Raw genomic sequence first — 24,316 nt, forward strand, 5'->3', positions numbered from 1 at the left:
ACTTTCAGAAGAGAGGTTAACTACACATTCCAGACAAGTGTGTTGCTCTCTTCATCAGGCACCCCCCCCCCCCCCCCCCAGACACACTGGTCCACTTATACCTCTTACTACTGAGCATAGAAACCTCACCCTACCATGCAGTTACCATGAAGAAGGTTATTAACCCAACAGCAGGACCAATATCTGCCCTTTTGCCATGACAATCAAAATTGAGGTCATGTGGATCCTCTCTCCACTGATCATCTGCCAAATGTTTCTACAAGGTGATTGAAGTCCACCGTTGGTAAATTCAGACCTGCAATTTGGTAAAAGCTATCTGAAAGACTCTCAGATCATGATAAAGAAAATTCTCTGGTCTGGTGAAACAAAGATCAAACTCTTTAGCCCAAATGCCAAACCAGGCACCTTTCATCACCTGACTAATACCATCCCTACAGTGAAGAATGGCGGTGGCAGTGCCATGCTGTGGGTATGTTGTTTTTTTTTAGTAAATCTGGCCCTACATTGTCTTTCCCTACTTTAAATTACAACCTTATTTTTCACATGCTGTTAATTTTTATATGCTCTAACTCTAAACAACAGGGTTAGAATATGTTGGTTAAGTAAGATGCACATTTTATAGTCCATCTTCTGCACATTGTAAATTTGGTGTCACATAAGGTTTTGAATTCTGAGCACCACTCTTCTCTTTTCCTAAACTCCTCCTCCTCAGAGACATGCCTGATGTTGGCTTTGGGGGAAAGACAGCACCTCTTGCTTTCATTTTTAACTGATTATCCAAAATAATTTAAACTACAAGCAATGTTTCTACAAACTCTGGACAATCACCACTTTATATTGTGGCCTTTGAGCTACAACATGAGCCCCAACTCAATATATATGAATTCCAGTGTTATACATACAATCTATCCTAACCCACTCAACAGTCTCAAGATACAAATATTCTATATTAAACAACTATGTAGGACTGCTTTCTTCCATTTGTAAAATATCTCTAAAATTTTAAATATCCTGTCTCAGTGTGATGCTGAAAAACTAGTTCATGCATTTGAACTAGTAGTCTAGGCTGGACTACTGTAATTCTTTATTATCAGGAAGCCCTAAAAACTCCCTGAAAAGCCTTCAGTTAATCCAAAATGCTGCTGCAAGAGTACTGACAGGGACTAGAAAGAGACAGCATACAGTATTTCTCCTACACTGGCTTGTCTCCATTGGCTCATTGTTAATTCCAGAATTGAATTTAAAATTCTGCTTCACACATACAAGGTCTTGAATAATCAGGCTCCGTCCTATCTTTATGACCATATAGTACCATATCAACCCATTGAAGCACTTTGCTCTCAGACTTGTGGGCTTCTTTGTGGTTCCTAGAGTATTTAAAAGTAGAATGTAGTCTTTAGCTTTCAGGCCCCTCTTCTGTGGAACCAGCTTCCAGCTTGGATTCGGGAGACAGACAGTGTCTCTACTTTTAAGATTACTTTCCTTTTTGCTAAAGCATATAGTTAGGGCTGGAACAGGTGACCCTGAATCCTCCCTTAATTATGCTGCAATAGTAGTAGGCTGCTGGTGGACTCCCATGATGCACTGAGTATTTCAAAGTCAAAGCCAACTTTATTGTCATCTCTGCTATATACAGTTCAGTCTACAGAGAGACGAGACGGCTCCAGTTCCATACAGTACAAAAGAACAACAATAAATATAGGAAGAATAAGAAATATATATTTCTTTTTCAGTCACGTTTCTCACTCACTATGTGTTAATAGACCTCTCTGCACTGAGTCATACCCGTTATTAATCTGTCTCTCTTCCACAGCATGTCTTTTGTCCTGACTTCCTTCTATCGCCCCAACGGGGCGCAACAGATGGCCACATCTTCCAGAGCCTGCTTTTTCCTTCCCACGGTCACCAAAGCGCTTGCTCATAGGGGATCACATGATTTTGGGGTTTTTCTCTGTGTGTATTGGAGGGTCTACCTTGAGGCAACTGTTGTAGTCATTTGGTGCTATATAAATAAAATTTGAAATGGATCGATTATCATCAGAGAATATTGTAAACCTTGTCGATAAAGGACAAAACAAACAGATCCTGACCAGATTGTGTTTGCACGGCTGTTTATTGAGACAATATTAAATCTTCTTCTCTGCAATACACAATATGAAATGTATTATTATTTCTTTGTGTGTTACGGGAAACATTATTGTCAAGACTTCAGTTTTAAAGATTCTGACATTTTAGAACAAACAAACAAACACAGGAATTGCATCAGAATTTATTATCAATGTTCCACATCAGTGCTCCCTCGCTTCCACTGAGTTAAGTGACTGCCCCATCCCCCAGCTCTTGAATGCATTTTTTAGACACAAAAACTATTAATTTTGTAACATAAAAGGTATCACTTGCACATTAAAAACAAAGCACATTTATAATGTCATTATCCGCCATTGTCTGTGATTTCCATTATATGTTAATATTGCAATGAGGACATACTGATAAGGCATGGTGAACAAGAACAAAAAAAAATGAATAAAACATGATAATGAAGAGGTTAAAAGGGTAACAGAATGTCTTAACGGTATGTAGGCCAAGAGGAGGCAAACCTTTCTATCTTAAACAGAAAAAGGTGTCAGGATATGATGTTAGTAACAAGCAGAGCTAACACTGAAAATATTAAAAACAGTCTCCATTTTTGTGGTTAAACTGAGCTTTGATTATTGAGCAGTGAGTATTCTGTAGCTATTTCATCTCGCAAACGGGTGTTCAGCTGCTCATAAAGTTCAAGTTGTGGCTTTCTTTGCTTCCCCCACAGAATCACTCAGTAAGACTTCTGTCATAATCACACATCAGAGTGACAATGGAACATAACAGAAACATATATAAAATTTTTGGAATTATTATCATTTGTATTTTTATAGAAATACAAATCCACCAAGACACATAGCTGTTTTAACAGCTAGTGCCACATCAGATCAATATTTCAATATTTCAAGATCAATACTGACAACAAAAGCTGGACCAGCTGTCCTTAAATTGAGTAACAGTCAAACAAGTGGAAAAGTGAAGTAGCTATTTTAGAGAGCAGGCACATTTGGGATGTGCAGGTTGCAGCACTGGGGGTTAGTGTGGCCCTTGCATTATCTATTAGAACTTTTCAAACACTGTTGCCTCAATACAGCAGTGTAAGCTTTTATTTCGAAGCAGCACGATAGTGAGACTAGATCAGGGGTGTCAAACATAAGGCCCAGAGGCTGGAATCAGCCCAGCAAAGACTCTAATGTGGTCCGCTGGAAGACTTCAGAAAATGTGCAGTATTTCATTGATTTTAACTGTACTACCATAATTCCTATTCCTATTGATAAAGACTCTAAAAGATTAAAGGACATAAAAGTTTGATTTTCCACAGTTGGCCCCCTTAAACCCTTGTGCAATGACAATAAAGAGCTATTTTTTCTATTCTATTCTACTCTATTATACGGAAACTGAGATGTACAGTTAAAATTGCATTTATTTTTTTTAGATTTTCACTGGTTCGCCCAACTTAAAATCAAATTGTGTGGGACACAATTTAAAACGAGTTTGACATCCCTGGACTAGCGTCAATCTGCAGCATGTCTTCCTTCTCTCACCCCAACCGGTCGCAGCAGATGGCCGCCCCTCCCTGAGCCTGGTTCTGCCGGAGGTTTCTTCCTGTTAAAAGGGAGTTTTTCCTTCCCACTGTCGCCAAAGTGCTTGCTCATAGGGGGTCATATGATTGTTGGGTTTTTCTCTGTATCTATGAAGCGCCTTGAGGCGACTTTTGTTGTGATTTGGCGCTATATAAATAAAATTGAATTGAATTGAATTGAATTGAATGCACCTGAGGACAAAAGCAGGCAACAGCTTGGCACAATGGTGTCTGTGCACCACACTTTTCCTGTATTGCTGTGGTGCATGGCGAGAAGTAGAGTACTGAGCAGCTTGTGCACTCCTAGGGTGGTCTACTGAGCCAGCAGTTGCTCTGGTGGGCGCAGGAACACCACCATTACTGTGATGTTATCACTAGAACCAGCTGTCTTAGCATTACCCACCAACTGTTGGGCGACTCTTGCCCCCACATCATCCTCGGACTGTTCCACTGGAGCAGTTCCTCCTTCTGGTTTACCAGCCAGCTTTAGTGCATCCATAACTAGATGTGGGACTGCTGACGCCTTAACTGCATCAAAGAAACCATCGCATGCCAGAAGAACATAGTCCTCATCACCCTGCAGTTTCATTGTTAGGCTTTCAGCGTCTCCAGACACAAAGGGCTTCTGGTCAAAGTCACCTGAACGAGGGATGGATGAGTGGTTAACAGCTGCAAGTGAATACTGCAGAACCTCAGACTGTTGCAGTCATTGCCTGAAAACTATTTATTAAATCAACAGGCAAACCACGTGTACATAATCACTCACACTGCATTTTATGTATACAAAAACCCTCCCTTTTAGTATATTTTACTGTATATAGTAACCATTTGTACACAACACAAGTTACTCTTGTTTTTTACTTTATTTTTCTTAATTCTCTAATATCTCTGAGTCACTTTTTCATTCCCAATTTCCTAGTGTGGGATTAATAAAGTCTATAAAGACTCCCTGACTCTCAATTAAGACTGCAACAATTTAAGTAACTTCAACACATGCACTGCACACAACATTTGTTTTTACAGATGTTGCATGTAAGGTGAGGATTACTTGTCACCATCTAAGTAGTTTAACATGGAGCTGCAGTCTAGTTCTGTCTACACACATGGTGAAGAACAAAGAGGCAGCCTTTACTGTGATGCAAATAAAAAATGTGTATGTGTAGGGATGGCTATCGAAACCCGGTTCTTGTTGAGAACCAGTTCCCACTGTTTCAATTCCTTGGAATTGTTTGCCATTTTTGCAAACAATTCCCTTATCGATTCCAGTCGCCCCGAATGACGTCACCACGTTGCGGAGCGTCATTTACTAAGCGGCTCAAACACTCAAAAGTTTGGTTATACTTTACGAGAACGGATGACGACAGGGCAACTTGCAATACTTGCAAGTAGATATTTCATTTAAGGGAGGAAACACTACAAATGTGCAAAAGCATTTGCTCACAAAACACGCGATGACCTTAAATGAATGTCGTGTTTTTAATTCCGCTCCGGACTCATGAATCTCAACCCAGCAGCAGCGGTAACGTTTGTACGTCCTCTCCCATTAATGCGGCAGGGAGTGCAAGGATGTGAAACGGAACGGTCTAGCCTTCAGATTTGCGTCACCGCTGTCTCGGTGGAGTTTAATAAACTCAGCAAGGAGCAGACGGCCATCTAAAATATAACAGGACACTGGCGTAAATTCTCGACCGTCTCACACTTCTGTTTAATCAGTTTTCTGTTTGACGTTTATTCAGCTGTGTGAAAATCCCGGAAGAACCCACCAGATAGATTAATAACGTTTTATTTAATCTAATAATTTTGATCTCAGCCAAACCGATTTACTCCGGATCAAATAAAACACCGAAAAAAAGGCAAACAATTACATTTTTAAGTTATCCGAGTGACTTACTGTATATATCATGTTTAACCTGAGTAGCGAAAGAGCGGGGATCTGAAAACGACGAAGCCACAATTCCGCTGCTCTCGCCGGCTCGAGTGACCACTGAACCCCTCCGGCTTGCTATCCAGCGGGTGGCTAACAGACGTCTCCAAAAACGTCGGCGCACTTTTGCAAATATGCGATATCTTGATAAACCAAGCAGATATTTGAAATTTAAACAGCTTCTTTCTCGCCTGAAAATATGTTAAAAGTTTATTTTGTGACCCAGAAAGAGTAATAAGACTAATTTTAAAACTTAGCAGCGGCCGCCATTGTTGGCAGCTGAAATTTGGCTGGGCCGCGCTATAAAGGATATGGTGGGCCACGAAGGACACACCCAACCCATCCTTCAAATTCGGGGAAATGAAGGACGCATTTGTCACCGAGCAGTGTCTAAGCTTGTGGTAAAAGGCTTGCACCCATTTGCACCCAGAAGTGTGAGACGGTCGATTTTCGGTAAGTGAATGTGTTTAATTGTAGGCAGGGACATTACTGGATATTCTTGTGTAATTGCTACAGAACAATTTATGTTATACTTTGTTATTGCTACAGAAGAATATTTTATTATTTTACATTTACAATTTTTTTTTTCCTGGTGACCCCGTGACACCCCATTGAAGAGCCATAGGCTGGATCTCTTAAGATCTCACTGTTGGGTTTGTAAGGCCATGTTACTCCTAAATTTCTATCTTGTTCAAAGAGAAGATATAAAACAAAGTTCTAAGCAAATCGACCTTAGTGTTCTCCTTTTTAAAAAAAGAATCGATAAGAGAATTGATAAAGGATCAAATTGTTGAACAGAATCGAAAATGGAATCGGAATTGTGAAAATCTTATCAATACCCATTCCTATGTATGTATCCAGGTGACACATTATTTAAATTCTTCTGCTTGCTGAAGGTTGTTGGCAGCTATCTTGCTTTATTTGGCAGTGATTACTGTAGTCTTTCCATTACAATATAAAGCACCTTAACGCAACTGTTGTGATATGGTGCTATATAAATATTGAACAGTGATACCTGTGGCAAGCAGGGCTGATTCAAATGAGGAGCATCCAGTGGGTCACCTTAAAAAGGCGGTTCATGTTTGAAAATCCTCCAATCTGTCTGAATTACAACCATTCTCAAAAGATTAGTGGACCAAAATTCCTCCACAGAACTGTAAAAGACTCATTGCCAGTTAGGGCAGCCCAACTAGTTACTAGGCTTAGGGGGGGCGATCACTTTTTCACACAGGAACAGGACCATGTAGGTTTGGATTTTTTCCCCCCTTAAGAGTAAACCCTTCATTTAGAAACTGTATTTTGAGTTTAATTGTATTGTCTTTGTCTAGTAATTAAATGTGTTTGATCTATAAGAATTAAATGTTACAAACATACAAAAAAGTAGGAAATGAGGAAGGGGGCAAAAACTTTTTCGCACTACAGTAAACTACTAAAAACATTGCAATTTCTAACACCTAAACCAGTGAACATTTCATCAAGACCTGTATCTCAATCAAAAGAATGATCAGCAGAATACGTGCTTACAACACAAAAATTTCCTTTGTGGGATTAATAAAGTATCTATCCATTATTCTAGCTGTTGCCTTACTATCAATAATACTTATATATATATATATATATATATATATATATTAGGGGTGCAACGATACACAAAATTCACGGTTCGGTTCGATACTTTGGTGTCACGGTTCGATATTTTTTCGATACAAAAAAATGTTCATGCATTTTTAATTTGTCATTTATTAAAATTATAAATATATATTTTAACTCAAAAGTACAGTTTTTAAATTTAACCCTCACCCTTGTGCGTGTTTTTTATTTTGACAGCGAATGCGTACCTGCAGACCACTTATGTGCAGCCCTGGTTATTTAGCTCATCATATTGCAGCCACAGAAATTCTTTTGTCCATGAAACCATAAAGCTGCACTTTCTTTTTGCCTTATAGTCTGATTTGTCATAACTTCTCCGTTTTGTGGTAAGCTTTTCTTTGGCTGTCACTTCTTCACCCTGACCTGTCTTATTTGGCTCAGCAGAACTGAAATGCTTTTACACATGCACTCACAAAAACTCAGCGATTCTCTGCGCGATCAACCTCTCACATGTTTAAGCTTGCTGCGGGAGATTTCACTTGTCATGTTTGCATAGTAAGCTAACGATTAATAAGACGATGTCAGAGGAATTGGTGCACAAATTATCATCACTCACAGATCAGTACTGTCGCTCTCTATACACAGTTCGCACGATTGCAAAGTGAAAGCAAAAAAACAAGCGCAAATTCAAACGCGATTTCAATATGTCACATATTGACAGTGGCTCACCGATGCCAATGACATAATTACCCAGCTACATTTCCGAAAGAATGCAAAAGCATTGACATATATTTTTCCTACAATAGCCCGACGGGCAGGGAAGAGATAGATTTTGGTAGCCCGACTGAAAAAAATCGCTAGCTCCGGGACGTCGGGCTAGCGATATTGCGAGCCCTGTATCTGATTGAGGAATCACTCATCTTTGGAAAAGAGAGTTTATTACAGAGAAATGGCTCTTTCCAAAATAAAAGCTATACTATCCGCTTCTTCTGGGCTATATTCTCAGCAGCATAAGGAGAATCATGTGCTAACAGCTGTCTAAATGACTCGGCTAAAGTTAGTAGCATGCTTGCTTTTTTTTGTCTGCTTCCACTTGTCTTTGCACTAGGATGATGTCGGCGTAAATGTGCAGTCATATTCGTTGTGTTCCCACTAGTGCTTTCAGGTTAATCTCGTTGAAATGACCTTAACGCCACAACACGGCAAATCTCCGTTAACGAGCTACCGCCGATCGCTCCGTGCATGGGGCTAGACGGCCAACATGTTAACGAGCTAACTGCGCTAACACACTAGTTCACACCAATGTAATTGAGCATTGCATGGCACATCCAACATACTGTTTTTCTTTAGTCCATGACTCGCTTACCTTCAGGGTCATACGTCACAAAATAATTCCAAACGCCAGATCTGAATGAGAGTGGGGGAGGTCCATCTTGCAAGGAGAGCTTAACTTCTGTCTCGCTAGCTTGCCCTGCGCTCTTCCTTCTGACTATGCTGTCTGTGTTGAGCGCTCAGTGGATCTGCGCTCGACAGTGCAGCCTAGGCGGAGTAGTCGAACACAGATTCACTGAGCGCTCAACACAGACAGCATCGTCAGAAGGAAAATTGATAAAATAAATTACAAATGTTGTATTGTTCGATACATATGCGTACCGAACCGAAAGCACTGTATCGAACGGTTCAATATCGATACGAATATCGTTGCACCCCTAATATATATATATATATATATATATATGAATGAAATGGTACATTTTCTAAATATCTAAACACAGATTGCAAATATGAGTTAATGAGATTCACAAATCATTAGATTTCCCTTTTACTTTACAATTTACACACTGTCTCAACTTTTTTTGGAACCAAGTTTGTCGTTTACTTTCAGTTAACATGAGCAACCTCAGTTTATGTAGCAGTGGAGGTCAATTAAGGTCACACTTTGAGAACTACTATATGATACAGCCAGTCAAATCACATCTACAGTGGGGCAAAAAAGTATTTAGTCAGCCATCGATTGTGCAAGTTCCCCCACTTAAAATGATGACAGAGGTCAGTAATTTGCACCAGAGGTACACTTCAACTGTGAGAGACAGAATGTGAAAAAAAAAATCCATGAATTCACATGGTAGGATTTGTAAAGAATTTATTCGTAAATCAGGTGGAAAATAAGTATTTGGTCAATAACAAAAATACAACTCAATACTTTGTAACATAACTTTTGTTGGCAATAACAGAGGTCAAACGTTTACTATAGGTCTTTACCAGGTTTGCACACACAGTAGCTGGTATTTTGGCCCATTCCTCCATGCAGATCTTCTTGAGAGCAGTGATGTTTTGGGGCTGTCGCCGAGCAACACGGACTTTCAACTCACGCCACAGATTTTCTATGGGGTTGAGGTCTGGAGACTGGCTAGGCCACTCCAGGACTTTCAAATGCTTCTTACGGAGCCACTCCTTTGTTGCCCGGGCGGTGTGTTTTGGATCATTGTGATGTTGGAAGACCCAGCCTCGTTTCATCTTCAAAGTTCTCACTGATGGAAGGAGGTTTTGGCTCAAAATCTCACGATACATGGCCCCATTCATTCTGTCCTTAACACGGATCAGTCGTCCTGTCCCCTTGGCAGAAAAACAGCCCCATAGCATGATGTTTCCACCCCCATGCTTCACAGTAGGTATGGTGTTCTTGGGATGCAACTCAGTATTCTTCTTCCTCCAAACACGACGAGTTGAGTTTATACCAAAAAGTTCTACTTTGGTTTCATCTGACCACATGACATTCTCCCAATCCTCTGCTGTATCATCCATGTGCTCTCTGGCAAACTTCAGACGGACCTGGACATGCACTGGCTTCAGCAGCGGAACACGTCTGGCACTGCGGGATTTGATTCCCTGCCGTTGTAGTGTGTTACTGATGGTGACCTTTGTTACTTTGGTCCCAGCTCTCTGCAGGTCATTCACCAGGTCCCCCCGTGGGTTCTGGGATCTTTGCTCACCGTTCTCATGATCATTTTGACCCCACGGGAAGAGATCTTGCGTGGAGCCCCAGATTGAGGGAGATTATCAGTGGTCTTGTATGTCTTCCATTTTCTGATGATTGCTCCCACAGTTGATTTTTTCACACCAAGCTGCTTGCTTGGTGCAGGTCTGGTGCAGGTCTACAATACTTTTCCTGGTGTCCTTCGAAAGCTCTTTGGTCTTGGCCATGGCGGAGTTTGGAGTCTGACTGTTTGAGGCTGTGGACAGGTGTCTTTTATACAGATGATGAGTTCAAACGGGTGCCATTCATACAGGTAACGAGTGGGGGACAGAAAACCTTCTTACAGAAGGTCTGTGAGAGCCAGAGATTTTCCTTGTTTGAGGTGACCAAATACTTATTTTCCACCCTAATTTATGAATAAATTCTTTACAAATCCTACCATGTGAATTCAGGGATTTTTTTTTCACATTCTGTCTCTCACAGTTGAAGTGTACCTCTGGTGCAAATTACTGACCTCTGTCATCATTTTAAGTGGGGGAACTTGCACAATCGGTGGCTGGCTAAATACTTTTTTGCCCCACTGTACATTTCTGTGGTTTTGTGAGTTGGGACTGACTTACCTATGGCTCTCGATACAGCATATGTGCCATTAACACGCCAGCAACCCATGAAAGTAATGCAGCCTCCAAGATCCTCAATTCTCTGTTTCTCATCCTGGACAGTTTAACACATCAGAGAAGGAGTTTAGCTTCTGGTTTCCTTCTCACCATTATGTGTGAGTATGTAAAAATAAGTGCATGAGTAATTTAACTTCACATGAAGTAACTGCATTTGTTAGTAATAGTTAAAAAAAACACATGCGCGTACACACACACACACACACACACACACACACACACACACAGTGTGTGTGTGTGTGTGTGTGTGTGTGTGTGTGTGTGTGTGTGTGTGTGTGTGTGTGTGTGTGTGTGTGTGTGTGTGTGTGTGTGTGTGTGTGTGTGTGTGTACACGCGCATGTGTTTTTTTGAGCTCTGAGGAATGTTTGATCCATATCACGCAATAAACTTTCCAAATATTTTATCTGCATTCCCATTTTGGAATACAACATAGTATGAAATTTGAGGCAGCAGAGGTTGTGTGTTTGTATGTGGGATTCTTACCTCTCTCTCTGGTTTATGTGGGTCCATGAGTCTAACAACATGCCCATCTCTGACCAGTATTGCCTGAGAGTCTCCCAGCCAAGCAACAGTCAGCTCTTGATCCTGGATCAGTACTGCCACTCCTGTGCTGCCACTCCGGAGACGCTGCAGCACACACAGGTGTAATTTAAAGACAAAAGACAGAGCAAGACAGCACACCAAGTTGAGTACTATAGCATGTAAATGTCAGCAGAAAACATTGTGCTCAAGATGCTGCACTGCTGATTTCTCAGTACCTCTCTCTTGGCCTTGTTTCTGAACATGTCATCTGTGCGTTTGAAGGCTGTTTTAAAGGCTGTGGTTGCATCACTCTGCAGCATCTCCTGTTTACTTAGAACAACATGGAGGTGAGTGGAAGCGTAGGTTGCTGCATCCACCCCTCCATGGCCATCAAACACAGCATAGTAAGCACGATCTACATCATCCTGGACCATACGGGAGGGAAAGAAAGACACAGTCATAAATAAATGTCACAGAATGCAGTTTTGTGAAAAACTAAGTGTACCCCATGATTCAGTGGCTTGTAGGACCACCTACAATACACACCCTCTGAAGTGTGGGCTGACAGATGCCCCCCATAGGCAGCAGTGATCCCAGGATGCAGCCTACCAATCCCCAGATCTAGCCAACCCCTCAGATGGGACTCTAAAATACTTTGGTATGCAGAGGAGCTCATGGTGAAGTTGGTGACTGCAAGATATGCTGCACAACAAATCTAAATCACCTCTCCACCACCGTGCAGCATCTGTGTATGCTTGGCTTTCTTCAAATATGGCTTTTATAGAGGATCAGCACCTCACTGCTGCTTACTTTATTTCTATACAAGCAGTAAGGGTACACTTAGTTTTAACAGGACTTTATGCGGTCCTGTGAAAACTTTTTTTTTTTCATGACAGTATGTTTGATAATTAGTTGGGATTGTAATTTCAGTTTTTATTTTTGTGTCTGTGATATTTTTCATACCTGAATTCCAAAGAGCTGGTTGAACTCGGCTAAAGCCAAATGTTTGTCCTCCATTTTTCTCCGGGTGTTTTTGATGGCATGAATGGAGCACTGGAGGTTGCGAGAGGGACAAAGAGCCACCTTGGGGAAGTTTCTGTGCCACGCCAGTGCTACATCTATCAGTTTATTCAGGAAGGTGCGTTGGACTGCCTCTGATTGAAATACTGACAATAAATTACAATACAAGTAAGAAACCTGTTATATTTCTGGTTTTTTTTTTTCAATAACATCATGGACAAAGGCATTTTATTCCTTGAATTAATATGTACAATGGAAGTCAAACTACTTCCAGGTGGCACGGTGGTTAGCACTGTTGCCGCACAGCTAGAAGCTCCTGAGTTCAATTTCACCATCAGGCTGGGGTCTTTCTGTGATCTTTCTTCCTCCCACCATCCAAAGACATGCAGTTTGTGAGGATAGGTTAATTGGTTAAGCCAAATTGCCCTGTGTTAGTGTTAGCCCTGTGACAGACTGGCAACCTGTCCAGGGTGTACCCCGCCTCTCGCCCTATGACAGTTGGGATAGGCTCCAGCACCCCCCACGACCCTGAAAAGTATAAGTGGAAGCGAATGGATGGAAGTCAAAATACTACTTTTCAGTGCAGTGCAATGCAATATTTCCAACCACTATGCAAATGTACACCAGTTCCTTATAGAGGAGAGGTCTACTCATAGTTTCAATTTTAGTTTTTTACTTGTTTAAAAACTTTAGAAACTGAAATTATAATTGTTTGTGTTAAAACGGACCCTTTCACACACATGTGGCATCATCGAGGCTGAGGCTGTGCCCAAGTTGGCTGTGTGGCAGCAGACAGGGTGATATGTATTGGATAAATTATCATCTCCCCTTTTGCAGCCTCAAATTGCACTGTAAAAGATAAATTATAGTCTGCGAACATGCCAATAAGACCTGAGATGTGAAGACAAGTGTGAATGTGATCTGTGTTAGTACCGCTAATGATATTTGGTAATGATAAGTTGGTATCAAGTTACTTGGAGAGTGTATATCAGATATATGATCCTGGACAGACAACTTCCAAACACAAGATTATTTCATTCTGTCTGCTTGAATTGAATTGGCATCTTTCAGTATAATGCAATATATTCAAAGCACCACAAACATACAGACTGCTTTGTCATCTGCCTTCTCTTCTTGGTCACCTTCAGGTTCCTCAGGGCACTGGTAAGGTAAAAGGTCAGTCTGCAGCAGCTGGGAATATGCTGCCTGGCAAAGGAGGGCACCGAGTCTTGGAGAAGCACCCCTGAACAAACACAGAGATAAATACATGTTGTGTAATCTCTTGAAATTTGAGTCATTTTTCTAACTGCAGTTACAAAGTGTTGCACCAAAGTCCAAATTGTGGACAGAAAAAAGAAAAGATAATTTTTGGGCAGTAACCTGTAAATGCACTTCTTTTCCTCTACAGAATTGCATTTCTCTGGCAGCAAAGATTGTGTTTAGGAAAAAGGAAGTGGCATGAACAATTTTGTTTCTGCAGACAGGAAATGAAACCTTCCTGACAGGGAATACATCTGTAGAAAATGTGAGCAGAACAGAAAGCCAGTCACAGTTTTTAAGTGTTACTTTTTCCTGCTCAAAGTTTAAAAGTGTTTGAAAGTCTTTTACCAGCCTCTTCTCATTGCAGAAAGATTGACTGCAGATTATTGATTTCTAGAAGCCCAGACTTCTTACTAGGGATGGGTATTTATACGATTTTTACGATTCCGATTCCATTTTTGATTCTGTTTAACGATTCGATTCTTTATCAATTCTCTTATCGATTCTTTTTTTCTTTTTTTTTTTAAAAAGGAGAACACTAAGGTTGATTAGCTTAGAACTTTGTTTTATATCTTCTCTTTGAACAAGACAGAAATTTAGGAGTAACATGGCCTTACAAACCCAACAGTGAGATCTTAAGAGATCCAGCCTATGGCTCTTCAATGGGGTGTCACGGGGTCACCAGGAAAAAAAAAATTGTAAATGTAAAATAATAAAATATTCTTCTGTAGCAATAACAAAATATAACATAAATTGTTCTGTAGCAATTACACAAGAATATCCAGTAATGTCCCTGCCTACAATTAAACACATTCACTTACCGAAAATCGACCGTCTCACACTTCTGGGTGCAAATGGGTGCAAGCCTTTTACCACAAACTTAGACACTGCTCGGTGATAGGGCTGGGCGATATATCGAGTTTTTTAAAAATATCGATATATTTTTATATGAGATATAAGATGTGACCATATCCTTTATATCGATATAGCCTATGTTACGTTATAATTATAGTTGTGGAGCCACAAGTTCTCTTTCGTCCACTTTTGTCTCTACGCAACGTTACTCGGCCTCGCCTCTCCTTCACTAAACACAGCTCCCCCTCCACCCCCATCGCTTCACCTGCAGGCAGCAACAAGATGGACACGGCAAATCTCCGTTAACGAGTTACTGCGCATCGCCCCGTGCGTGGGGCTGGACGGCGTCAACGTGTTAACGAGCTAACCACGCTAACGAGCTAACCGCGCTAACGCCATGCACAGCCTAAAATCCTTTCATTTTCTCAAAAGTTGACAGCGCGCCTTATGTATGAATTCTGGTTGTGCTTGATGACCGCAAACCGATTTCATGTGGAACACGGCGCTCAGCAATCTGTCAAAAAATGTTTTAGTACGACTTTGGTAAGCTACGGAGCTGCACCGCTTGATGGATTGTCGGAGCATTACGGCTACCGTAGTCCGGAGGCTGGCGGAGTGATACGTACTGTGCTTCAACGTAATATTACCGTATTGTGTGTGTATAAGGACCATAAATGGCACCTGTTAAGAGACACGGTTACAAAGAGGGTTTCAAACTCCAGGCTGTCAGTCACATAGTAGAAGTTGGGAACAGAGCAGTTGTGAAATCTGTCTTTGTTATTATGCTCAGCGTCTGTTAGTTTACATTTTGACTGCACAATTGTGAGCTCTTTGTTATGCACAAAAACAACAAAGTTTTCTTTTATTTATGGATCATTATTATTTAATAAATGCTCATAATTTATTTTTGAGTAGTTTTTTTCATGTACATCTATGCTGTATGTTAATAAAAGTTAATAAAATATCGAGATATATCTTATATCGCCATCCAGCTAAAAAATATCGAGATATGAATTTTGGGTCATATCGCCCAGCCCTACTCGTTGACATTCGTATATCCTGGCCTGAAAGAAGACACTAACGGGAGACTGCAGCGAGAACTGCCAGCATCTGAGCCAACCAATTCGTCGACTCCTTCAAATGCGGCCGACAAATGCGTCCTTCATTTCCACGAATTTGAAGGATGGGTCGGGTGTGTCCTTCGTGGCCCACCATATCCCAGAATTCATAGCGCGGCCCAGCCAAATTTCAGCTGCCAGCAATGGCGGCCGCTGCTAAGTTTTAAAATTAGTCTTATTACTCTTTCTGGGTCACAAAATAAACTTTTAACATATTTTCAGGCGAGAAAGAAGCTGTTTAAATTTCAAATATCTGCTTGGTTTATCAAGACATCGCATATTTGCAAAAGTGCGCCGACGTTTTTGGAGACGTCTGTTAGCCACCCGCTGGATAGCAAGCCGGAGGGGTTCAGTGGTCACTCGAGCCGGCGAAAGCAGCGGAATTGCGGCTTTGTCGTTTTCAGATCCCCGCTCTTTCGCTACTCAGGTTAAACATGATATATACAGTAAGTCACTCGGATAACTTAAAAATGTAATTGTTTGCCTTTTTTCTGTGTTTTATTTGATCCGGAGTAAATCGGTTTGGCTGAGATCAAAGTTATTAGATTTAATAAAACGTTATTAATCTATCTGGTGGGTTCCTCCGGGATTTTCACACAGCTGAATAAACGTCAAACAGAAAACTGATTAAACAGAAGTGTGAGACGGTCGAGAATTTACGCCAGTGTCCTGTTATATTTTAGATAGCAAGGAGCAGACGGCCGAGTTTATTAAACTCCACCGAGACAGCGGTGACGCAAATCTGAAGGCTAGACCGTTCCGTTTCACAGCCTCGCACTTCCAGCCTTCTCGGTCTTCAAAGGACCCAGCCCACGTAGACTGCGAAGGCCAGGTCCTCCGAAGGATGCAGCCGACGTTTTGGAACACAGCTTCTGTCTGTCTCTCTCATCATGGTCACCTAAATGCAGCGCACAGTAATGGCAGGTTTTGTAATAAGGCAGATCGCGCTAACATAATATGCACTGTTAGTTAATTATTTACCTGCCGCATTAACGGGAGTGGATGTACAAACGTTACCGCTGTTTCTGGGTTGAGATTCATGAATCCAGAGCGGAATTAAAAACACGACATTCATTTAAGGTCATCGCGTGTTTTGTGAGCAAATGCTTTTGCATATTCGTAGTGTTTCCTCCCTTAAATGAAATATCTACTTGCAAGTATTGCAAGTTGCCCTGTCGTCATCCGTTCTCGTAAAGTATAACCAAACTTTTGAGTGTTTGAGCCGCTTAGTAAATGACGCTCCGCAACATGGTGACGTCATTCGGGGCGACTGGAATCGATAAGGGAATTGTTTGCAAAAATGGCAAACAATTCCAAGGAATTGAAACAGTGGGAACCGGGTTTCGATTCCCATCCCTACTTCTTACCTAACAAAATGTTAACAAAAATGTTAGATGCAATCTCTCTAATCTGCAAATAAAATTTCTATTAAAAGTACAATACTGAACTAAACACTGTAGGATTAATGGTTACTTTGCCTCTTTCCCTTGTTATGCGTATATAAAGAGACGACCGTGGCTCAGGGGGTTGGGAAGGTCGCCGGTTCAATCCCCGGGCTCTCTGTCCTGGTCATTGTGTCCTTGGGCAAGACACTTTACCATACCGCCTACTGGTGTTGGCCAGAGGGGCCGATGGCGCGATATGGCAGCCTCGCTTCTGTCAGTCTGCCAAAGGGCAGCTGTAGCTACAACTGTAGCTTGCCTCCACCAGTGTGTGAATGTGACAGTGAATGAATAGCGCTTTGGGTGCGTTGAAAAGCGCTATATAAATGCAATTCATTATTAGTATACAACAATAACCAGCATTCGACTGACATTTACAGTTTGTATAAAACAAGAATAAATAAGTTTTACTTCATGTCTGCTTGTGTATCACCATACACTAAAAATCATTACATTTAAAAAAATGGAATATGTAAAATAATCCACAGTATAATCCTTTGTATTTATAATATTAATTAAGGCCCTTTACTAACTAAATGGTGTGTGTCTTAGATAGCCACAATCATTTTCTCTTATTGGTCCACAGAAAAATAAATTTGTTCATCGTTACAACCTTCTATTCAGTTTGTCTCCTTCCCAGTCATACCTGTTTGCCAATAGCCTCAGGCCCAGCTCCAGGCTCTCTCCATGCAACTCCTCCATTGTGAATTTACGACTAAGAGGGCTAACAGGAAGTGAAGCGCCTTCCTCCAGAGCAGCTGGAAACTCCTCCAAAAATGCCTTCAAAAAGCACAGAGCCTCCTCCTGCTCCATCCCGCTGACTCTGGCTGGAGTGAACTCTTCGGTAAACAGGAGGTCAGGGCTCACAGGTCACTTCACAGTGGACAATTGAAGGGCACAAATTGAAACAAATTAATCAGTATAATTACATTACCATTTTCATCTAAAACTGTTTTTTTGTCATACAAGTTCAGAAAACTAATATAGGAGGTGCTTACTGTGTCACAAGATGCTTGTCTGAGAGTAAAATTAAAAGCAAAAAAAAACGTAAAATACCCAAATTCCCCCGAATCTTATATTTTAATTGAAAGTACTAATGTAATGATACAAGTGTTGTTATAAGCTACAGGACTAATAGGATTGCCACATCTTGTAATTTGTACAGATTTATTGGTCGAGGATGTACTGCAGTCATCTGTGTGCATTTTGTGCATGATATGATGCTCCCCTGAGACAATATAATTCGAAGGTATAGCATACAGTTTCATTGGTAGGGATATGATACCCACCTCTAAGTATATAGGTATCAGTGAAGCCAGATAATACACACACTGACTACCGAAATGTCTTAAAGACAAAGACCTGGATGACCTCTAATTTCTTGTTCTAAATCGGATAAAACTGAGGTCCTTGTATTTGGCCCTAAATAGCTTAGAAATATGGTATCTTACCAGATTCTTAAGCTGGTTACCTCTGGTAACATTGTGTGGAATCTCTGACTTATTTCTGACCAGGATATATCCTTCAATACACATATTAAACAAATATATCGGACTGCTTTTTCCCCATTGTACTCTAAATATCTCTAAAGTTTGAAACATTCAGTCTCAGAGTTATGTTCAATAACTAATTCAAACATTTATTACTTCTAGGCTGGACTATTGTAATTCATTATTATCAGTATGTCCTAAAAACTCCCTGAAAAGCCTTTATTTAATACAAAATGCTGCATGAAGAGTACTGACAGGGAGTAGAAAAAGAGCATATTTCTTCCATGCTGGTGTCTTTTCATTAGCTCCCTGTTTAAAAATTCAGAATCAACTTTAAAATTCTTCACCTCATATCCAAGGTCTTGAATAATCAGACCCAGTCTTATCTTAATGACCTCATAGTATTCTATGATCCCAATACAGCATGCGACTCTCAGACTGCTGGTTTACTTGTGGTTCCTAGGATATTTAAAAGTAGAGTGGGAGGCAAACCTTCAGCTTTTCAGGCCCCTATTTTAGGGAACTAGCTCCCAATTCTAATTCAGGAGGGAGACACCCTTTCTAATTTTAATATTAATTAATATATTATGATAAATGGTAGAGCAGGGTGATATGACCAAAAATATTTATCATGATATATATTTGAAAATTTGCAATAACAATATAACTGACGATATAATTGACACTAGACAAAACACTTTACAACTTTATTAGTGCAAAAAACATCAATGTATTTTCACTTAAACAAGCAGTAGTTTTTATGTGCATTAAAGTTATATAAAAACTTAACAGTGCAAATGCAAATTCCTTGCTGACAGTTTAACCAAAAGGCATTTCCAGTGAAAACTGGCCGACATATAATAATAATAATAATAATAATAATAATAATAATAATAATAATAATAATAATAACTGGTGAAGGCAAGCTACAGTTGCAGCCACAGCTGCCCTGGGGCAGACTGACAGAAGCGAGGCTGCCATATCGCGCCATCGGCCCCTCTGGCCAACACCAGTAGGCGGTAGGGTAAAGTGTCTTGCCCAAGGACACAACGACCAGGACAGAGAGCCCGGGGATCGAACCGGCGACCTTCCGGGTACAGATGCGCTTCCCAACCCCCAGCACCACGGTCGCCTAAATCCTCAGCATAACCATATATAATATCCACAAAACTTAAAAAGAGGTTATACACACACACAATACGGTAATATTATGCTGAAACCCAGTACGAATCACTCCGCGAGGCTTCTGCTTACGATAGCCGTAATGCTCCGACAATTCATCAAGCGGTGCGGATTTGTAGCTTAGCAAAGTCGTACTAAAACATTTGACAGATTTTCGAGCGCCGTACACATAAAATCGTTTTGAGGTCAGTAAACACAACCAGAATTCATACATAAGGTACACGGGTTTATAAGGGGCACTGTTGATTTTCAGAAAAATCAAAAAGATTGATTTTAAGTGAGCTGTATTTTCCAAAAAAAAAACAAAAAAAAAAAACACGGTAATAACGATGGCCCGCTAGCATGCTCTACCAAAAATAGTGCTTTGTTGTGTATCTGATGGACAAAAGCTAAACCAGTTCCACACCAATGAAGTTGCAGCATTTTTACAAACCAATTATGGTTCATCCATTTCATTCAACGATCCGCTTTCGCCCTACTCATTCTCCGTCACCGCCATGCTTTTACAGCTATGTGCATATGAAAACAAAGGCACTACGCATGTGCATCCATATTCTATCGCGATATTTCATTTTCTTATCATTGCCGAACATTATATCGGTATTACGATATGATATGGTCCAGCCCTAGTAAATGGACTGGTTCATATATAGCGTTTTTCTACTCTGAGCATTCAAAGCGCTTGTAAATTCACCCATTCGCACAAGCACTTTTTTCCTATCCTTTTCTAAGTACTTCCTATCTAACAGTCAGATAGGACTCAGATGCCAGCAAGGTGGAGGTGGAGTACTGGTTTGGGCTGGTATCATCAAAGATGAGCTTGTGGGGCCTTTTCGGGTTGAGGATGGAGTCAAGCTCAACTCCCAGTCCTACTGCCAGTTTCTGGAAGACACCTTCTTCAAGCAGTGGTACAGGAAGAAGTCTGCATCCTTCAAGAAAAACATGATTTTCATGCAGGACAATGCTCCATCACACGCGTCCAAGTACTCCACAGCGTGGCTGGCAAGAAAGGGTATAAAAGAAGAAAAACTAATGACATGGCCACCTTGTTCACCTGATCTGAACCCCATTGAGAACCTGTGGTCCATCATCAAATGTGAGATTTACAAGGAGGGAAAACAGTACACCTCTCTGAACAGTGTCTGGGAGGCTGTGGTTGCTGCTGCACGCAATGTTGATGGTGATCAGATCAAAACACTGTCAGAATCCATGGATGGCAGGCTTTTGAGTGTCCTTGCAAAGAAAGGTGGCTATATTGGTCGCTGATTTGTTTTTGTTTTGTTTTTGAATGTCAGAAATGTATATTTGTGAATAGAGCAGGGCGATATGGCCAAGAATATTTATCACGATATATATTTGAAAATTTGCGATAATGATATAACCGACGATATAATTGATGCGAGACAAAATACAACTCCACAACATTACTAGCGCAAAAAGACAACCTTCCATTTATTTTCACTTAAACAAGAAGCTGGTTTTTATGTACATTAAAGCTTTATAAAAATGTAACAGTGCAAATGCAAATTCCTTGCTGCAAGTTTAACCAAAAGGCATTTCCAGTAGAAATGGGCTGACATATCCTGAGCATAACCATGTATAATATCCACTGAAGTTAAAAATAGGTGCTTTGCAACATTAAACTGCAGTGTGCAGTATGCATTTTTCGGACCGTAAGGTGCACGGGATTATAAGGCACATTAAGCGAAACAAAGCAGTCAGATAAATCAAACTTTATTAAACTCATTCTTCTTGCTTCCTCCACTTCTGTACCATTGTTTCATTAATGTTGAATTCTCTGGCAGCTGCTCTATTCCCATGTTGTTGCAGTATATTAATGACTAACCTCGTATTGTGGATGGATTATCTCAGTTGTTCTCCTGACTGAAGTTTGGTCCGTTTACAGCATCCTGCCATGCGATTGCATTTGTCTCTAACCATGAAGAACCTTCACGTTAACTTTTATAAGTGGAAAAGTGTTAGTGTTCGTCCTCCAGCTTCACTGTTTATGTTATGCTAACATAGCTGTGTCGCTAGCGATCACGTAGCACATCATTATATACTAGCTAGCCCAACTTCAGTAACCCTACAAACGTCACTGCTGTTTAGTTTCCTGTCTTCATTTATGTTGGAAGTGATAGCAGAGCTGTACGTTTGATTTTTTGCAGAAATCTCTCAGTCAGAACATGCAATATCATGCTTAGGTAACTAGCGAAACTAGCGAGCTAACTTCCGCTAGCTTCCTGCTAACTTCTAACTCAGTTAAATGTAATAACTTTTGTTTTCATGGATGCCTGGAAGTTAAACTTTATAGTTACACCTGGTAAAGCAGCAATGCTGATCGTTTTATTAAAGATGAAAGAATTTAGACAGTTTTTAACTCTAAGTGACGCTGCAGTGTTGTTTGACCTGAAGTATACGGAGTTTAGGACCCAGATTACTCCCAGATTTAAGAGCATCTTAGTCCGACAAATATGACAATAACAACGGCCGCTTGCATGTTCTGCAAAAAAAATGTGCTTTGTCGTGTATCTGACAGACAAACACCAAACCAGTTCCACATCACGGAAGTTGCACCATTTTTACAAACCAATTCTGGTTCATCTGTTTCACTCAACAATCGTCCATGTGCGTATGAAAACAAAGGCACTGCGCATGCGCGTTTTACTCCCATTCTATCGCGATATTTCATTTTCCTATCGTTGCCTAACATTATACCGGTATTACCGTGAACGGTATAATATGGCCCAGCCCTATTTGTGAATGTGGAGATGTTATATTGGTTTCACTGGTAATAATAAATAATTGAAATGGGTATATATTTGTTTTTTGTTCATTTGCCTAATAATTATGCACAGTAATAGTCACCTGCACACACAGATATCCCCCTAAAATAGCTAAAACTAAAAACAAACTAAAAGCTACTTCCAAAAACATTCAGCTTTGATATTAATGGGTTTTTTGGGTTCATTGAGAACACGGTTGTTGTTCAATAATAAAATTATTCCTCAAAAATACAACTTGCCTAATAATTCTGCACTCCCTGTATATGTGACAAGAGCGGAGTTCTTGTAATGGTCACTTGGGGCTTGCTCCAAAACTTTTTCAGTCCCACGGACTGTCCAGCTTTACATGTTTATTGCCTGGTACAATAATGTGTCCAACTTGGACAGCTTCTCTCCCCAACTGTATGGTGGGAGACTTAAATTTTATGTTCTTATAATTCATTTATTTGGATATTGGCATTTGGGGGTGTAGACAGAAAACTGTCATTCCTGTTTTCTTCTTCTGACCCGTCTCCGTAAAGCTTAGGCTGTGTGGGAAAATTCCAGCATACCAGCAGTTTCTGAAATAGTGGGACTAACTTGTGTGGCACCAACAACCATGCCCCTTTTCTAATGCTCCGTTTGAACCCGAGGAGGTCAACTTGACCATGGCTACATGTTGCTGCCATAACTGCTGGTTAGATATTTACATGCCTATCTAATAAAGTGGTAAGAAAGTGTATATGGATTTTTACAGGAAATATTCGTACAGTTCGATTCATAATTTGTTGGGCATATAGAACGTTTTTGTACAGCATCGCAGTGGACTTGAAATCAGCAATAATCAATTTATGAAATGTAACGCTCTAAACCAGGCCCCAGGGACTTCATTATTACAGGATATTTTTAAAAATAAAAATAAAATGTTTTTTTTAATGCGCCAGCTTGTTGTCATGTAAGTTACATGTTGGCCAATATGTCTGAACATTTCTTGAAAGAAGCGCAGAGAAGCACTTGAAAAGGGCTCGCAAACTCCCCACACTTTGAGTTAAACGCAAAGAAAAAAGCAACCGTGCTGCATTGGTTGTACACCAGGACTCATACCTGAAAACTGGAGCCTAACGATCAGCTTTCCCGTTTCTTTTCTTTGCAGTGCGTTACATGAATGTTGAGGGTTTGGTGCTTTGTATGCAGTACACATTATAGTGCTGCCCACAATTACACCTCGAGTCCTGAGTCACTCACTCAAGTGAGTGAGTGACTCAGCGACCATGTTTCATCGACATGATCGCTACCAGAATACATGCTTATTTTACAGCCAAGCAGACAGTGGTTAACTTGGTCTTACCGTCCGCTGACTTGGTGCAGTCCCTTGTTTTAGTACGCGTCTTCACACCTCCTGAAGTCCTACTGACTAAACACGCCCTTCGGCGAGACAAAGACTAAAGGGATTTACTGATAACACAAACATGCACCGCGTATGGTAATACACAATCCCAGTTCACTATTAACAGTGTTTACAGATCTGCGCAACGATCCACGCCCAATTGAACCGGCAGTTTCCTGTACGCCATCATCGTCATCACCATTGTTATAAGACCCTTCTTCGCCTATCTTTTTATGGCGGGTAGCAAACAACTTTAGGTGTTATACCACCACCCTCTGGACTGGAGATCTCCCATCATGCCTTGGGACATGTGCTGCTGTTTAGATGTTCTTGTTCTATTGTTTATGGTTACGTTACTTTTAACTGTTATCTTGAATGTTGTGTTTACGCCGTGGTGCAGCGTCACTGACAGTTGTTGTTTTGTAGCGAGAGTGCTGTACCATGAG

The 24,316-nt window shown here is 40.7% G+C and overlaps 1 protein-coding gene across 3 annotated transcripts; it reads right to left on the bottom strand.

Moving 5' to 3' along the window:
* Positions 1 to 1,852: 1,852 nt before the first annotated feature.
* Positions 1,853 to 24,084, bottom strand: ppm1f (protein phosphatase, Mg2+/Mn2+ dependent, 1F). 3 transcript variants are annotated; one of them, XM_086313567.1, is made up of 8 exons: positions 23,832 to 24,084; positions 17,693 to 17,919; positions 13,514 to 13,614; positions 12,315 to 12,517; positions 11,588 to 11,776; positions 11,313 to 11,456; positions 10,773 to 10,866; positions 1,853 to 4,300 (listed from the first exon to the last, which is right to left on the bottom strand). In XM_086313567.1, the coding sequence occupies exons 2-8, from the start codon at positions 17,857 to 17,859 to the stop codon at positions 3,975 to 3,977; spliced, it is 1,224 nt and encodes a 407-aa protein (XP_086169693.1). In that variant the 5' UTR covers positions 17,860 to 17,919; positions 23,832 to 24,084; the 3' UTR covers positions 1,853 to 3,974. The 3 variants fall into 3 exon arrangements, with proteins under 3 accessions (XP_086169693.1, XP_086169692.1, XP_086169691.1); XM_086313566.1 differs by lacking the exon at positions 23,832 to 24,084 and adding an exon at positions 21,565 to 22,368 and having other exon boundaries at positions 1,854 to 4,300; positions 13,478 to 13,614; XM_086313565.1 differs by having other exon boundaries at positions 1,856 to 4,300; positions 13,478 to 13,614.
* Positions 24,085 to 24,316: the final 232 nt, after the last annotated feature.

The sequence above is a fragment of the Aulonocara sp. 'chitande type north' Nkhata Bay genome, linkage group LG12 (genome assembly GCF_057382095.1).
Source record: "Aulonocara sp. 'chitande type north' Nkhata Bay isolate Kocher_YH1m ecotype deep benthic linkage group LG12, A_spYH_male_GT1.1, whole genome shotgun sequence".
NCBI lineage: Eukaryota > Metazoa > Chordata > Actinopteri > Cichliformes > Cichlidae > Aulonocara > Aulonocara sp. 'chitande type north' Nkhata Bay.

Excerpts from the sequence above, each read along its gene's own strand:
- ppm1f (XM_086313566.1), bottom strand. The coding sequence starts at position 17,859 with ATGGAGCAGGAGGAGGCTCTGTGCTTTTTGAAGGCATTTTTGGAGGAG. Across the intron at positions 12,518-13,477 it reads GGCAGATGACAAAGCAGTCT|TATTTCAATCAGAGGCAGTC; the intron begins GTATGTTTGTGG and ends ATTTATTGTCAG. Across the intron at positions 4,301-10,772 it reads TGCTGTATCGAGAGCCATAG|GTGACTTTGACCAGAAGCCC; the intron begins GTAAGTCAGTCC and ends TCCCTCGTTCAG.